At 37.6% G+C, this 17,743-nt stretch overlaps 1 protein-coding gene across 1 annotated transcript in view; it reads right to left on the bottom strand.

Annotated features, from left to right (window-relative positions):
- Positions 1-1,462, bottom strand: part of LOC121872919 (protein pigeon-like) — a 44,620-nt gene extending 43,158 nt beyond the window's left edge. Inside the window, exon 1 of the mRNA XM_042376034.1 lies at positions 1,332-1,462. Within this exon, the coding sequence (XP_042231968.1) occupies positions 1,332-1,380 (49 nt within the window). The 5' untranslated portion in view covers positions 1,381-1,462. The remainder of the gene's footprint in view (positions 1-1,331) is intronic.
- Positions 1,463-17,743: the final 16,281 nt, after the last annotated feature.

Genomic DNA, 17,743 nt, shown 5'->3' with positions numbered 1-17,743 from the left:
ACATATATTGTTTCTCACTCTTGATCTTTTTTTATTTTATTTCTTTATGGTTCTTTATTATTATTATTATTGCAGTGTAATTATTATTATTAGTTATCATTATTATTCTATTATTTTTATTTTTGTATTTTTTTTTAAATTTTACTCATCTGAATTATTATTTTTATTATAATTATTATTATTATTACTATTATTACATTTTCGCCCCCCAGGACCCGATGTGGGTCAGTGACCAGTGCCCAGGTGGGTTAATCCCCCGTAAAAAAATAAAATTATACAATAAAATGAATAGAACAAAGTAATCAGCATACAAAACTGTGTCTAAGAACACCCTCATAATTACCGAATGGCTGACGGCCACGTCCCACATATTTACCAAAACACTGATGGCCACGGTACATTTTTACATTGGCCACATCACTGCAGATGACGACTGTAAGATGCTAAGATGCAATCTCAATTCGCCTATATCTCGAAAACTGCATTTGCTCCAGAAAATGAATAGAATGAAAGTAATCAGCCTACAAAACTGTAAAAAAAAAAAAATAATTACTGAACCGCTGACGGTCACCAGTTGTATTAGCCCACTTTTCTTCTACGACGTTTCCCTCACAAATGACATTTAAGTCATGTACCTGGGGATCCAAGGGGCCAGAGCCCTCTGGTTAGGTTAGGTAAGTTTAGGTCATTTGTGAAACTTCATTGTCTAAATTATCAGAAAAACATACTTTTTTCTTAAAAACACATACAGGGTGACGAATGGAAATTTACCAATGTCTTCAAGTATAAGGCATGTAGAGACCTCATTTTAGTATAATATGATCAACTTTTTACCATGCTTTACCCCGTTTACCTAGCAACTTCCCTCTACTTCATGCCCTGCCCACTAAGGGTAATTTATGATCGTAGATAAGAAAAACTAAAAAAAAAAAAAATTATAATTAAAAGAAAAACTGTCGCCTCTTTTAAAATACTCAACATAATGATAAGAACATATGGAAAAAAAAACGAAATCGAACAACTTCTGGTGTTAGCCTTCTCCCTATATAAGACTCAATATATAAGGTGTTGGCAACTTCTAAATATTTACCCCTTTTTGTCTTAAAGAATATGTAAAATTGAAAGACCTAAACGAAAATTTGCTGCAAATATTATTACAATAATGGATGCTTGTTTACGTCTGTAAGTCTGTCACCAAATCACAACATAACGCACAGAACACCTAAATAACGAACATCACTCTTCTTAAAACACTACCACATAAACACACATTAACTTTATCCAATAACTACAATAATTAACAATCATAAGATACAATATGTAAGTCATACATTGATTTTCCTCGAGGAACAAGATGGGCTTGGCAATGACAGCCGCCATCTCTGAGTCGTCTGTTTGTTGTTTACCTTCGCCAGCTGACACACGCAGCGGGGTGCGCCTCTCACACTGTAGGTGCGCGTGATCTACTGTAGGTATATGCTGATAACCTCAAGGAAAGAAGAAAACACCTGTACTCACCCCTCAAGATGTGAATTACACGAAAGCGCTTGGGAACTCCATGTTTTCTTCTTTCCTTGTAGTTATCAGCATATACCTAGATCACGCGCACCTACAGTGATTTACTTGCATATATATATATATATATATATATATATATATATATATATATATATATATATATATATATATATATATATATATATATATATATATATATATATATATATATATATCATGTAGATCCACAATGGAAAAGTGGACAGGATAAATCTAGATAAAATCACACAGGAAAAGGGAAACACTGGAGCACCTTAGCTTTCGTCTTTATTCAAGACCCCTTCAGAGGCATGCACTGGCTCCTGAATGTATTTGAGTTGGTTAAATTTGGTCTTGAAAGAGCTTGTAGTGGATTCCTCCCCTACAAACGCTTGTCGCTGAGTAGCCGACCCCGCGAATTCCCCAGTGTATGCCTCATGGTCTAGGTCAACCAGCGCCGCCTTACATGACAAAGGTCAACTATTAAGCCACGCCTACCTCCGCTATATAAGACCTGACCTCGTGGTGACCTACGAATACTTGCTAAGAATATTGTGTAACTATTTAGATGATAGGAGAGTACAAATTCAAATTGGAAACTTTATGGGAACTATGTTTAATCTTGAGAGTGGAGTACCTCAAGGAGGATGCCTTTCTCCAACACTATATACAATTTATACTTCAGACACACCTCAACCTACCCCCTTTAGCGAATATGTAATGTTTGCTGATGATATTACTCAAATAGTATCATACCCAGGAAAATCAACTCAATTTATGGCACTCTACACGGTAAGAGCGATAAAAAACATAAATGATTTTGAGAAAAAATGGAAAATCAGGACAAATAAGAACAAATTCAAGATAATACCAATAGCCAAGATTAAAACAAGTCCAGTAATAGTCGACCAGGAACTATACCCATACGACACTGAAGGTAGGATGCTTGGATTAAAACTAACAAAAAGAGGATATATAACATACTTAAAAGATAAAGAACGACAGGCAAGAATAAGATTATCAAAAATAAAACGCTTTAAGAACCTTAGCATTAATAACAAAAGAAAGATTTATATTGCCCTTGTCAAATCAATTATGGACTACCCACCCATCCCATTGAACACCCTTAGTAAAACGTGCATTAAAAGGTTACAAACAGTACAAAATATAGCCCTCAGATTTATATATAACATAAAATATACAGACCACATCAATAATGAACAGCTACACAAGAGAGCAAACCTCTTAGCAATCAATGTAGAATATACACAACAAAGCTGTAAATATTTGGAAAAAAGTGACTGAACTTAACACAGAAACATATCAAAACTGGATAAATAATATAGACAACGAAGAATTCCAAGAACACAGTTGGTTTAAATCAGCCAGGAAGAAAGTAATTGAACCATCTCCTGCCCCAATATACATATAAAACATTAATAGAGAGAATAAAAGATGAGAGTGACCTACCAGCTCCACAAGAACCTGGCAGGCCTCTCCATACAGTGTACCTTTAGACTAACATAACTAACATTTAACATTTAACATTTAACATTGAACTAACATCTTAGAAAAAAAAAAAAAAAAAAAAAAAAAAAAAAAAAAAAAAAAAAAAAAAAAAAAAAAAAAATAATAATAATAATAATAATAATAATAATAATGTGATTACCCTCCCAGCTATATCAGCCAGGAAGAAGTAATTGAACCACCTCCTGCCTCAATATACACATTTCTACATAAAACATTACTAGAGGAATAAAGATGAGAGTGACCAACCAGCTCCACTAAGAACCTGGCAGGCCTCTCCATACAGTGTAAGAACATAAGAACATAAGAATGGAGGAAACTGCAGCGGGCCTATTGGCCCATACTGGGCAGTCCCGTTTACACCCAACCCCTATTGCTCATATGAGCATCCAACCTATGTTTGAAGCAATTCAGCGTATTCGAGTTAATGATGATATTTGGTAACTTGTTCCATTCATCCACTACTCTGTTTCCAAACCAGTGTTTACCTATTTCACGCCTAAATCTAAATTTGTCTAATTTAAAACCATTGCTACGAGTTCGCTCCTGGTTGGATAATTTGAGTACCTTTGTAATGTCCCCTTTGTTTAGCCCTGTCTTCCACTTATACACCTCTATCAGGTCGCCCCTCGCTCTACGTCTCTCGAGGGAGTGCAAATTAAGATGCTTTAACCTGTCTCTATACTCAAGATTCCTAAGATTCCTAATACCTTTAGACTAACACAACTAACACTTAACTAACACCTCAAAAAAAAAAAAAAAAAATGTGACTACCCTCCCAGTTACACAAGGACCTGGGCGGGCTCACTAACTCCAACAATAATAAAAATAATAATAATAAGCAGCATTATATAAATAAACCAATATTAATACAAAGGTCTGACGACCCAAGGGAGCAGAACAAAGACAAAACACCAATAAGAAAGATGAAGCGATCTGGTTGAGCCCAGATTCTTTCTACTCCTACTGTATTTCAGTTTCACCACTTTTCCTTCAACCCCTAATAATCTTCTTTCACCTCTTAACTAAAGACTTCGTATCGTATCGACCTACCTCTTCTTCTAGGTACAGCCGCAGTAAGCAACACCTCCTCCTCCACTCCTGCCTGGCGGCCCTTGCTCTCGCCAGCGAGCATGGCGACCCACAAGCTGGTCCCCCTCTGAGCACCCTCACCAACCAGCTCTCTCCACATCACGCTTGTAACCACGCTGCCACTTCCCAGCACCAAGCTGCATTGTACATCCAATGCAACATGTATGCAGAGAGCACATTGAGAGTTTCCTTTCTCCATCCCATCCTGAGTGTGAACCAACATCACGTACCCCACAATTGGTGACCCCGGAGATTCGCACTCACACAGGATAGAGGAGAAACCGATCACTCTCCCAGTCTTCAAGCAACATGGAAGACTGGCTTATCCACACAGAGGCAGCTCTCATCGGCTCTACAGCTACTGTCTCTACACCGCAGGTTAGACACCCTAGAGCAGCTCTGCTACTCTAAGTAGACAGCCGCTCCTCTTCCTGCCCCAAGCACCACGTCCTACCGACCCCAACATACCCGTCCTGCCTCAGACGCCGCCCCCGGCCCAGCAGTACCCCCTGCCACTGTCCTGGACCCTCCTCCTGATGCGGACCCTCCTCCGCTCCTGCCTGGCAGCCCCTGCTCCCGACGCGGCCCATGCGCCTGAGTGCGGCCCCACACACCCTTTTTTTTTTCCCTCAGGTACCCCCTGCTACTGTCCTGCACCCTGCTGCTGTCGTGGACCCTGCTGCTGTCATGCACCCTGCTGCTGTCATGGACCTTCTTCCTGCTGACACAGCCCCTGCTCCTGACCCAGGCCCACACACCCCAGCAGGTGCATCTGAGGACTCTGTACCTGTCGCGAGGGAAGCACAACATTCATCTCCTCCACAACCCTCCTTCTCCCTCTTTTCTCCCACAGATCTCGTGTATCTAGGCAGAGTTGCCCTCCCCCCTAGCGGCCGGCTCATCCACGCCCTCGCCGTTATGTCCTACATGTGGCATGCACCGCCCGTTCTGCCTCACATGTGCCATGCAACCCTGCAGACAACAAGTCTCCTACACCGCCTGGAGGGAAGGGGGAGTATTGTAGTGGATTCCTCCCCTACAAAACGCTTGTCGCTGAGTAGCCGACCCCACGAATTCCCCAGTGTATGCCTCGTGGTCTAGGTCAACCAGCGCCGCCTTACATGACGGAGGTCAACTATTAAGCCACGCCTACCTCCGCTATTTAAGACCTGATGATGCCATATATATGCCATGCATATTTCTTTCCTTTCCCACGGAAGCCAGACACAACGTCACAGCGAGTGAAAGCATGACAGTATAGGAAAGCATAGTATCCCACTAGCTTTCCAAGGCCCTATCGCAGAAACTACATCATGAACTGGAATCCACCGATGACTGGCTCCTTGGAGTGTCTGTGGATTTGTGTTCCTACCTTGTAATTGGCAAAGCAGTTGTGCTGTAAGAGCTGTGACATAGCAAGGTCAGACTTCGATGCGCCATGCTGGAGTTGGGATTTGATATCTGCACCATGTTCGATCATGCATACAAATTGAAGCAGTAACGGTGGAACAGCCTGTTCAATGCATCCTTCATGATGTGTACTGCTGAAGTGTGACTTGTGCTGAAGCATGTCCCGTCGTATCATCCCAGCAGCCTTGGCCAGATGGTTCGCGTCACCGTATTTGCTTGCTTGTGCCAGGATTGAGCCAACATCCTTCTCAAAGGCCAGTAGGATATCTCTTCCTTGGTGATGAGCTTCCAGCTGGGGGATGTGAAAAAGCAGCTGGTCCTTCAGTCGAGTAGCATGAACATCGGGCGATCCAACACCCAGCTGCTCAAGTCTCTGTCTGTAGAGTGTGACCAGGTCAGCAAGTCTGAAAATGGGTGGTTCAGTACCTTCACTAGAAGCTTTCATCTGAGTGATGTAAGTGACCAGTTCAGAGAAAGCAGTTGGGTATGCGTCCTTGTTCGGCTGAAGCTCTTGTGCTCATGAGTCATGAGCATTTCGGTGTGTTCTTTCTCGGTCGTACAGGTCTGCCAGGCAGCGAGGGTTCTTGTGCCACAACATCTCCTGCACTTAGTTTGGCAAGGAGTGTTCCATCGCTAAGTGTCTTCGCACAATCATTCAGTCTTTTATTAAGTTTCATTGTCATTGCATGTCTTATGTCATCTCCCGGAGCTTCTTCCTCACATAGAAAGCATTCTGTTGCTTTGGGGTCTCTGACCATTCGTGGTATCTTGCTACTGCTGCTCTCCTCTGTAACAACTGCAGTGGTTCGCCTTTTCTGAGCTCTATTTAACTTTGTGTTGTTGAACAGAAGTCTGCAACTCTCATGATACTGTGCCTTGTTTCTCCTCAGGGTCTCCTCTATACCATCATCTTCAACAAGTCTTGCAGGGTCAAGCTTGATTGGCAGTGCATTGATTGAATGAAATAGAGGAATATTCCTTGCCAAGCTCTTGTAACTGTCATCACCTTTTTTGGCAGGATTTGCGTGTGGAGATTTAAGATCTTCCGTCTTATCCTGTTGACAAAGACAACACTTTGCCCAGTCAGTGAGGAATGATTTGTTGGTAGATTTTGTGTCCATAACTATTTTTGATCTTCAGGGCCGAGGGTTTATCCTTTTACCGCCCTGATGAGCACTTTCTTGTATGGGATACAACTAGGTTCATGCCTTTTGCCCTACACCTAGTCCGATCGTTCATTCAGTGGCATTAGTCCCGTGCGATCTGTACACCATCCAGATAACTAAAACCCTGTTATCCTTGGTTCGGCTCTTCTGTGCTGGCACATCCTGTCAATTCAGGTGCGGCTGCTTAACTGATTTGGGGTTGGTTAAGCAGCATTTGGGACACTAAGATGTTGCAGTATGACATGCTTTTTCTTAGCTGACACTGAACCCCATGCTGGGTTGCACAGCATTGATGTCACCAGTGTGACCTGGTAGTGCCCGACAATCACTCCCTCACATGCAGAGACCCTCTGCATGCTACCCTCACCTAGTTGGAAAAAATATAAAACCAGTACATAAAACCAGTCATAAATAAGACAAATATATATCTGAGAGTATCAGAAATAGAAAAAATCATCTGAGCATGCTTGAAAACATACATATCGACACTAAGATCATTTAGATTGACCAACTACTTAAATTTCTATAAATAAAATCATCTTTCTGAGGTCAATTTGGCAGCCATCTTGAAAAATGGCCGCCATCTTGGAGTTCCAAATGGCCAATCAGGCAGATTTGACAAGTAGCCCCTTGGGTGTGATCATGCCAAATTTCATGCTTGTATCACCATTTGCACGATTTTTCCATTATCCGCTCTACTATTTGGCCAACCGGCCGCCATGTTGTCACTCAGCAGGTGGGAAGTCTTCTCAGGCTGTCTGCCACATAGTTTATAAATATGATTACCCAATTGTAAACTTGTATGACAATTTTACTGAATTAACATTATCATCTCCCTCCTCCTCTAATACGAGCACAAACTTCTTCATCAAATGAGCAACAACATGGCGCCTGCATGTCACCATGTTGACTTTTTTTTACAGGATTAGCCCACCTGGGCACAGGTCACTGACCCACATCGGGGCCTGGGGGGCAAAAATGTAATAATAATAATAATAATAATAATAATAATAATAATAATAATAATAATAATAATTAGTTCAAAGTATATAAAATTTATAATAAAAAAAATAAATAAATAATAATAATAATAATAATAATGATAATAATAATAATAATAATAATAATAATAATAATAATGAAGACCCATAAAGAAAAACAAAAATGAAAAAAAGATCAATAGTGAGAAACAATATATGTATGTTGTGTGGTCAAAGTGAGAGAATCAATTAAGACCCTGCAATTGCGTGTAAATGTGGCAGAAGCCAGAAAGTCAGATCAGCAACCTGGGACTTGGTCACAATTTTTTTATGCCATATGGCAGCAGGGTCTACCATTAGACAACACATTAGACTTAACTCCATCTACGGCTGTGCAGTGAACGCATTAGCTCTTAGGAGTGGGCGGCCCACTGTGGGCCATCCTTCTCTAGCATTTAGAATCCTTGCCGAAACTCACCCAGCCGAACCGAACCGAACTTAACCTAACCTGACCTAACCTAAATATTCTTCAATAAATGTTCTTTATCAAACGATCAAAAATTTTCTTCAAAACATTTTTCAAGAATGTTCTTCAAAAAATGTTCCTCAAAAAGTCTTAAAAATATATTTTCAAAAAGTTTTCTTAAAAAAAATGCTATTCAAAGTATGTCCTTCAAAAATAGTCTTAAAAAGGTTCAACACCTGTTCTTCAAAAAATGCTCTTAATTTTTTAAATGTTCTTCAAAATGTTCCCTAAATAAGTTTTTAAAAATGTTCCTCAAAACATTTCTTCAAAAATATTCTTGAAAAGAAAATGTTCATCAAATGTTCTTCAAAATTTTTCATAAAATAAATCTTACAAAATGTTTCCAAATATGTTCTTCAAGAAATTCTTCAAAAAAATGTTTTTCAACGATATTCAAACAATATTCTTAAAAAAATCCTCAATGCTCTTCAATAAATGTTCTACAAAAATAGTCTCCAGGAATTTTCTATAAATGTTCTTTTAACCTAACCTAACCACACCTCAAACCAAACCTAACCTAAATATTGTTAAAATTTGTCTTTTAAAATGCTCAAAAATGCTCAGCAAGATGTTCTTCAAAAACGTTATCTAAAATGGTCTTCAATATATGCTATTCAAAATGTTCTTCAAATTATTCTTTAAAGATGTTCTTAAAATATATTCCTGAAAAATGTTCCTCACAGAAATTTCTTAAAAGTTTTTATTAAAAATTATCATAAAAAAACTCTTCATACCAAATGTTCCATTAAAATATTATTCGAAAATGTCCAAAAAATTTCTTAGAAAATATTCTTTAAAAATCTTTCTTCAAAAATGTTCTTCAAACTTGTTTAAAACATGTTTTTCAAAAATTACTCAAAACGTTCTTCAAAACTCTCTTTCAATAAATGTCTATTTTTTTTTACCTTTTTAACGTCATTGTTTAGCTCAAGTGAACAATGTCGTTTGTTGATTCCAAACTGGACAGCTGCCAACTCAACCATTTTGTTCACGCCAAGTTTGTATTACAATGAACATGTGGTGGTCACTTCCTGATTGTTTTGATTGCTAATTAACCCCTTCAGTACGATGTCTTCTTATCTATTTTAATCTGACTATCGTTAGATGATTTTATTTAGCTAAGGAAGTTCCATCTCGTAGCCAAATGGTTAAACAAAACTTCGCTGCATGCTTCTACACGATATAGATTCATACATATCCATAATTCATTTGCTCATAAATGCTCCCTTTTGCAAAGTAACACCTTATTTACAACAAGAATTCATACATCTCTCATCCTATTGCAATCAGTATTTTCATATGGTTAGGCAAATCCTAGACTAGACGATTACACTCAACTGGGAAACCCCGTTGGTATTGCCAAAGCGTTACCCTGCATTGTGATCTCTCCAAACTGATTTACACTTTCCCTCCTCACCCCCGCAGTATTCCATTTCCTCCCACAGAGAGACCACCTATACCCAGTACTCCAAGCTTTGTCAATAAATTTTTTAAACTTAAAAAATACCCTGACACACCCCACCTCTCTCCCTCCCGCTCACTAGTAGATTTCAGGGTTCGCGTCTCAGAGAGAGAGAGGATTGGCAACTCTAGGTGGTAAAAACATGAGTGGAGGCAACTGTACACTACCCACATATATCATGCACCAACCTACCACCCGTATACATTACCCACCAACCCACGTACAATCCCCTTCATTTGTGCGTTTACAGGGGCTCCTCATATAAACATTCCACAAATCATTATCTTTGAGGTATTTGTTTTAATATTATTTAAATTTGATTCCATTCTATATTTACTATTGCTAGTTTCCTTCTGTCGAATGTAAACAAACACATGTCTACCACACTGCACAAAACCTGACGAGCCCCTGTAAATGCACTAGTGAAGGGGAATGTATCACCCACTTACCCACATACGTACATTACCCACCTAGCCACATACGCATCATTCTTCAACCCATGAAACATCACCCCCAAAACAGCGATACATTATCCACCTACCCATGAACATCACTCACATACTTATTTACATTCAATCAATCACTGATTGCCCCAGGCATAGGGCCACCCAGGCATGAATTTGTTTAAGGTGTAGAAGCTGTCGCCAACACAACAACCACACTCTAAGTTAACGAGTTGCATGACCCAGTGTCAAGGAATGGTCCGAGAAGACCGGACAACTCGCCAATTGCACTGGCTAACCATTACCCCGGAACATGTTCCGCAAATCGATTAATATCCAGGTTCCCAATTACTGCTGGGTCCGCTCGCTTGTGAGATGAGCATGCTGACTATTACACCACCAACAGATGCACATCACCCATCAATGTACGTACATCACCAATCTATCCACGTACGTTATCCAACAAACCACTTACGTCACCCAAGATCTCTCGTACATCGCCCACCAAGGCACGTACATCACCCATCAACCTACGTACATCACCCAGCATCAACCTACGCACATCACTCACCAACCGACGCACATCCATCACCATCCCGGGTACACATCATTCATCAACGTACATATATCACCTACTTAACCACATACAACACCCACTAACCCATATATATATATATATATATATATATATATATATATATATATATATATATATATATATATATATATATATATAATTATATTTTATTTTATTATTACTATTATTCATTTTTATTATTTAAAATTTTTACTAGATTTTGTTATTATTATTATTATTATTATTATTATTATTATTATTATTATTATTATTATTTTTATTATTATTATTATTATTATTATTATTATATTATTATTACTATTATTATTATTATTATTATCATTATATTTTCGCTCCCCAGGCCCTGATGTGGGTCATTGACCCGTGCCCGGTGGGCTAATCCCCGTAAAAAAATATATATATATATATATATATATATATATATATCGCTTATCAACCTGCTTACATCACCCACGTATAATGTACGTGGGTAGGAGGGTGATGTACAGTACAGTATACATCACCCTCCAACTTTTTTTTTTACAGGATTAGCCCACCCGGGCACAGGTAACTGACCCACATCGAGACCTGGGGGGCGAAAATGTAATAATAATAATAATAATAATAATAATAATAATAATAATAATAATAATAATATAAGAACCATAAAGAAATACAAAATGAAAAAAAAAGATCAAGAGTGAGAAACAATAAATGTATGTTGTCTTGTCAAAGTGAGAGAAACAATTGAGACCCTGCAATTGTGTGTAAATGAGGCAGAAAGTCAGATGAGCAACCTGTGACTTGGTTACAATTTTCGTGATGCCATATGGCAGCAGGGCCTACCATTAGACAATACATTATGTTTCCAATATCTTCCTAGGCAGTAGTATCTCCCTGTTTGATAGCTGCCTATACTACCTACTTATACGTACACCACCCTCCAACTTACGTATATCACTCTCCTACCCACGTACATACTTTACCCACCATCCCACATACATGACTCACCATCTTATATCACCTACCAACGTACGGACTTCTACGTGCATCACCTACCAACCCCCACGTACACTTTTCACGTACATCAGCCGCCGTTATAAATTATCAGATCTATTTCTACACTCGACTTTTTTTTTAATAATCAATTGTTTTTACCCACTGTCACATCTGAAGTAAAAATAAATAAATAACAATAAAGCATATATACTTGTGTGATGAATAGCTTGGAAAAAGTCTTATGATTTTTGTCGTATTGCGTCCGGTAGAAGATAATCGTAGGCAGGTGATAGATAGAAGGTCCAGAATCCTTGGTAGTGTGTACGAGTGAGGGATATTAGTGTAAAGAAGAACCAAGTACAATAATGTCAGCCAAGATGCCGCTGAACAACAACTTCTGGTCGCAGCGCATCTTTCCCCTTGACTGAACCTGTAATATGGAACCCCCAAGAAAATCAAACAACGCTCTCATTGGGCGGAGTCTCTCAACGGCCCTCTCTCCTATTGGTTGATACCTCCCGCACTCGTCTGGGATTGGCTGGTGGTTCAGTGGGCTCATGGGTTAGGGAGGGACCCGACATCGTACTAATCTGTGCAGAAAAATTACAGCTTAATTTATACCTTATCCACCGGAAGGCAAGAGCGGACAGTCTGAACGTGGCAATTCCATATCGTGACATATATTTACCTACTACTGACGGAGGTGTAGAGTGTGTACCATCGCTGACCTACGCCAGAATCCTGGAACAAAGCAGACCGCCATTTGGGTGAGGCTAACTTGGAGTGTGTCCTCTCGCGGCCATCACCAGCGGCCAGGTAGGTGAGTCTGGGCACCGGGCAACCTCCCTCCCTCCATTAACTGTCATTACCTTCACTTAGCAACCACAGCACCACCACCACCACCATCAGGGCTACACCACACAAAGGCCATCCACATACAAATACGTAGTGGAGGAGGTGTGTGGTGGTCTGTTTAAGGCCTCATCCTGGCACCGCCGCCTGACACCCTCACACACTATAACCTCACATCTTTTGTCTTCGGTGACTGTGTTGCTTCCGTTATACTGTACTCGCATACTCCGCCACCTGCCTCTCCTTAATATAAACACAACATTTTATAAGTATTATTATTACGGAATTCTTTATATAAGCTTTATTTACATTAATATTTACCCTCATGACCGAGCGCAATTTTCTGTTATATATATATATATATATATATATATATATATATATATATATATATATATATATATATATATATATATATATATATATATATATAACCCGTAAATCAGTTATATATTAGTTCGCTACTTATATTACCATAACAAATTCACTTTTTGTTAAAAGTAATTTAGTACATAATTATAGTCGTAATATTACACAAGTAACAGATCTAACCTACTAACTACACCTATACTCGTTGAAACAGTTAATAACTCACATATAAGCAGAAACCTTTTCTAACACCGAGCGGCCAACGCATTATACGAGTATAAGTATTATAGTCTCATCAGGTTATAGAAGACCAGTCATTGTTTAATCAAGTATTCCTATTATATTTAATGATGAATTTGTTTATTTTTGAAGATATATTGTATGAGTTAAGGCCTTTCAGCGTATATTTTATTCATTAAATACAAGTATTTACGATAATTAAAAGTTAAGAAGTTCAACCCTTAAATATTGATGGTACAAAATCTTACGACGCTTCAATGACTTAAATTCTTTAGTACGGACTTCAAGTCAGAATATATACAATAGTCATCAACAATGAATGAATTAGTTGAGATACTTCCCATGTAATACACTTAATATATTCATCTGTATTTATTTAAAACCATTAATCTATTTATTTGCGGCATCAGCAGACCTAACTCACAGAGGCCTATTAGAAGAAATATTATTGTGTAGTTAATAACGTAATAATTAAATTTTCATACGAATTATTTATCATATGTATTGTAATTTATTCGATATATTAAATGGCAAATTATAGCCTATACCTGATGTAACGTAAACCTAACTTTAAACCTACTTTAGCCAAATTAAACCCAATTCAACCCAGCCCGACTTAATCAAATGAAACCTAATTTAAGGTAATCTAACCAATGAAACCAAAGGTAACCCAGTCCAATTTAACCTAACCAAATTTAACTTAACCTAAACAACCATCCCTAATCAAATTCAACTCCGCTTAACGTAACCAAATTTAACTCAGATAATTTAATCCAACTTAATTTAAGCCAGCTTAACTTAGACAAATTCAACACAGATTAACAATCTAGCGAAACCTAACATAACTCACCTTAGTTCACACGATTTTCTCTAACCTAACTTCACTCTTCTTAATCCTATCTAACCTACCCTGAATCACACTAACCTAACCAAACTCAACACAACCTTCCCTACCTAACCTAACCTAAGCTAACCGGGCACTAGGATTTAATGAAACGAACTGGTGTGATTTTGACCACGTATTATTTTGCAGATGGACGCGAAGGATTTTACTACAGTGGGATTTTCCTATGGTGTTATTTTGTCCAAATAAAAATCGAACATAATGTTGAGGAAAAAATAAATATTGTTCACTATATATTATTTGCCCGATATTAAATAAATCATCTGAACTTTATATACATCTGGTGAATTTTATATTATTCTAGCGAACTTTGTACAGATATGAACTTTATATACTGTACTTCTGATGAAGCGAACTTTATATAAATCCGAACTTTATATACTTATGATGAAATTTAAAGAAATATGGTGAATTCTATATAAAACTGGTGAACTTTATGTAAATCTGGTGACGTCTATATGAATTATGATTTGTGTAAATCTGGTGAATTTTATATAAATCTGGTGAACTTTAAATAAATCAGGCGAACTTTATATAAATTTGGCAAACTTTAAATAAATTTGGTGAACTTTATATAATTGCTGAATATTATACAAATCGGGTGAACTTATTACCGGGATGAGATACTAGAGTACTAGACTATCTCCGATACCACACGTGGCTCTACTCCAGCGATATATTTCCGATTTCTCTTCGTTATATAAAGTGGATCCCAGCGATGCATTATGTGGGCCCCAGCGACAATTTCCAAGACCATAGCGATATATTTGCTATATCCCAGAGATGTTATGTCGACCCAAGCGATAAACTATATCTCCGATAGCCCAGCAATATAGTGTAGACCAAAGCTATAACTTCCCTATCCCAGTGATATATTTCCTTTATCATAGCGATATGTTGTGTTGATCCCTGCTGTATATTCTGTGAACCTCAGCGATATATTTCCGATATCCCATAATATATAGCTGGGATATATTTCCTCTATTCCTCAACGATATATAATGTTCATTCCAGTGATACAATACCGATATCCCAGCGAAATATTATTGAATTACGATATATTTACGATACCCCTGCGATAGATTATGTTGAACACAGCCTAACGATATACAGTATATTGTATACTGGCGGAGTGAACAACGGGCCTTGCTAACTCTCCCGAGCTGGCGCTGTCTTTTAATGGTAAATTTCGTTACCTCGATAATCTGTTCTTTAGCTTAATGTTATTTTGGTTTCTGTTTTCATTCATGGGTTCCTATGTCACTTATGTTTTCTGCTTTATAAATTTTTTCTGGGTTTCTTTGCCTTTTATCAAATTATAAATTTTTATTACGCATTATTTTCGTTTTTTCCTCTTCTCGTTTAGTGTTTTTATCAAGCATTTTTAAATTGTATTTCATCAAGTCAGTCTGTTTATTACCATCTATTAATTTTCTTATCCTATTATTTACTGTTTATCACGCTTAAAGATTGTTGAATTGTCGTCAAAACTTTATAACGTCAACGAACGCCAAGGGCATGTTGACGTTATAATGTTATTTACTGCATCTGTATCTTTAAAATTTTAATTATTTATATATTGTTGCTGAATGCTTGAATATTAATTTAATATACTGTTTATTTCATAGTTAATTAAGTGGAATTATTGAAGCCGGGAAGTCGTACAGCAGGGATAGGGGAAAACAGTGGTCCCAGACCAAATTTGAATTCAGTGACTTATAGGTGGACCTGTTAACGATTTTTGCAAACATTGGTTCGATGTTTTTCTCTTTTTTTCATTATGTATATTTACCCTGAGTGTATATGTACGAAGTTTCAGCTCGGTTGAGAAATAAATTACGTAAAGAAAATCGATTATAGAAAGCCATATACTTGCTGCTTCATTTGCAGTGTCGTGCCCAGCTCAACATATAGTTTGAGTCCCATCGCCGCGGAAGTGCACTGAGATGATGTTCCAGGGTAGCGGCCATACTATTGTATCTGCTAGGACAGGGGGTTCTCAACCAGGGGGGAAGTCCCCCCAGGGGGGGAATTCAGGTTTTCAGGGGGGGGGGGGAAACTGATTCGGGAGCAAGAGATATGTTCGATGAGAAATCAATCACAGAATTTTGGCCCTTGATGTGCGATTCCTACCCAAAAGTGGCAGAAAGAGCTATCCGTGCATTGTTTCCGTTTGTGTCGACATATCTTTGTGAGTCAGGCTTTTCAACTCTGTTGCAAATTAAAACGAAGCAACGTAGTAGATTAGAGGTAGAAAATGACCTGCGTTGTGCCCTTTCAAGCACTCCTCCGCGTATCCCAGAATTGACGAAGAAAAAACAATCACAGGTTTCTCATTGACTGTAATCTTCATCTGAATAAAATTAATTACAAATTTACAATATCCTGGTATTCTATTGAACTTTTTGTTTATTGCATTATGCTTCAGTTTGGTCTGTTAAGGAATTCATTATAAATAAAAAAAAAACTATTTTACTTTTATTCAAGTTTTATAAATCCATCAACATTTTCAATTGGCATTTAATTTGTAAAACTCACACTATAAAAATAATCCATGTCAAATTGTAAATGTATATGTACTAATATGGAAAAAATAAAGGATTTTCAGTATTATATGCATATTATTTGGAATGCACTTTTTGAGGCAGACAATCTTGGGAAGGAGGGGGGAATGACATTCTGACAGATGGTGAAAGGGGTGCATGGGGCAAACAAGGTTGAGAACCACTGTGCTAGGATTATTATTAGCTTTGAAAATAAAAGGTGGCCAGCTATGAGCCCCCATGAATATGATGTGTTCCCTGATCTCAAAAGTTTCCCGCCCCTGCTTGTACAGTATTAATCTTGAGAGTTTAGTAAGTACAAGTAATATATAGTTACAGTATTTATCATTGTATTACAAATTGTGATATTAAAATATAAAATATAGCTTTAGTAAAAAAATATGGAAAAGCTTTACATATCAATATTTAGCTCTGTTGATATGCAAAAGTTATCTCATGACGTCATACACTATGGCTTCCTGTTATGTACAGTACGTACTGTATACATAGACAACGTACATACTGTATACGTAAGTATGGCTGGGATGACAGTGTTTGATTGGCCGATTCGCTCACCGTAAGATGCAGGAAACATATCTTGCGGGTGTATTTTACTTTTTATTTCAATTATATCGAAATAAAGTTAGAATATAGGCACTTAATACATGCTGTGTTTTAAAAGCTAAGATCTTGTAACTGCTAAGGTCTTGTTGATGTTATACTGTATTACTGCTCTTTAATAATTAAGCCTTTATTGATGTTATAATGTATTACTACGCTTCAACAACTAAGGTCTTGATGATATAATGAATTACTGCACTTCAATAATTAAGGTTTTATTGATGTTATAATGTATTACTATACGCTTCAACAACTAAGGTGTGGCCAGGGGAACACCTTATATATATATATATATATATATATATATATATATATATATATATATATATATATATATATATATATATATATATATATATATATATATATATATATAAAATCAATCCCTATATCACGCGGACTTCCATATACAAACAATACCTCACTAGTCGGGAATCGAATCCTGGACCTCTGTGTGTGAACAGAGATCGCAACCATCGCGTCACAAGGTTAACAA

Source organism: Homarus americanus, unplaced genomic scaffold (assembly GCF_018991925.1).
Source record: "Homarus americanus isolate GMGI-L3 unplaced genomic scaffold, GMGI_Hamer_2.0 scaffold11022, whole genome shotgun sequence".
Classification (NCBI taxonomy): domain Eukaryota; kingdom Metazoa; phylum Arthropoda; class Malacostraca; order Decapoda; family Nephropidae; genus Homarus; species Homarus americanus.
The sequence above is the reverse complement of the archived record's forward strand: the minus strand, read 5'-3'. Positions and strand labels throughout refer to the sequence as shown.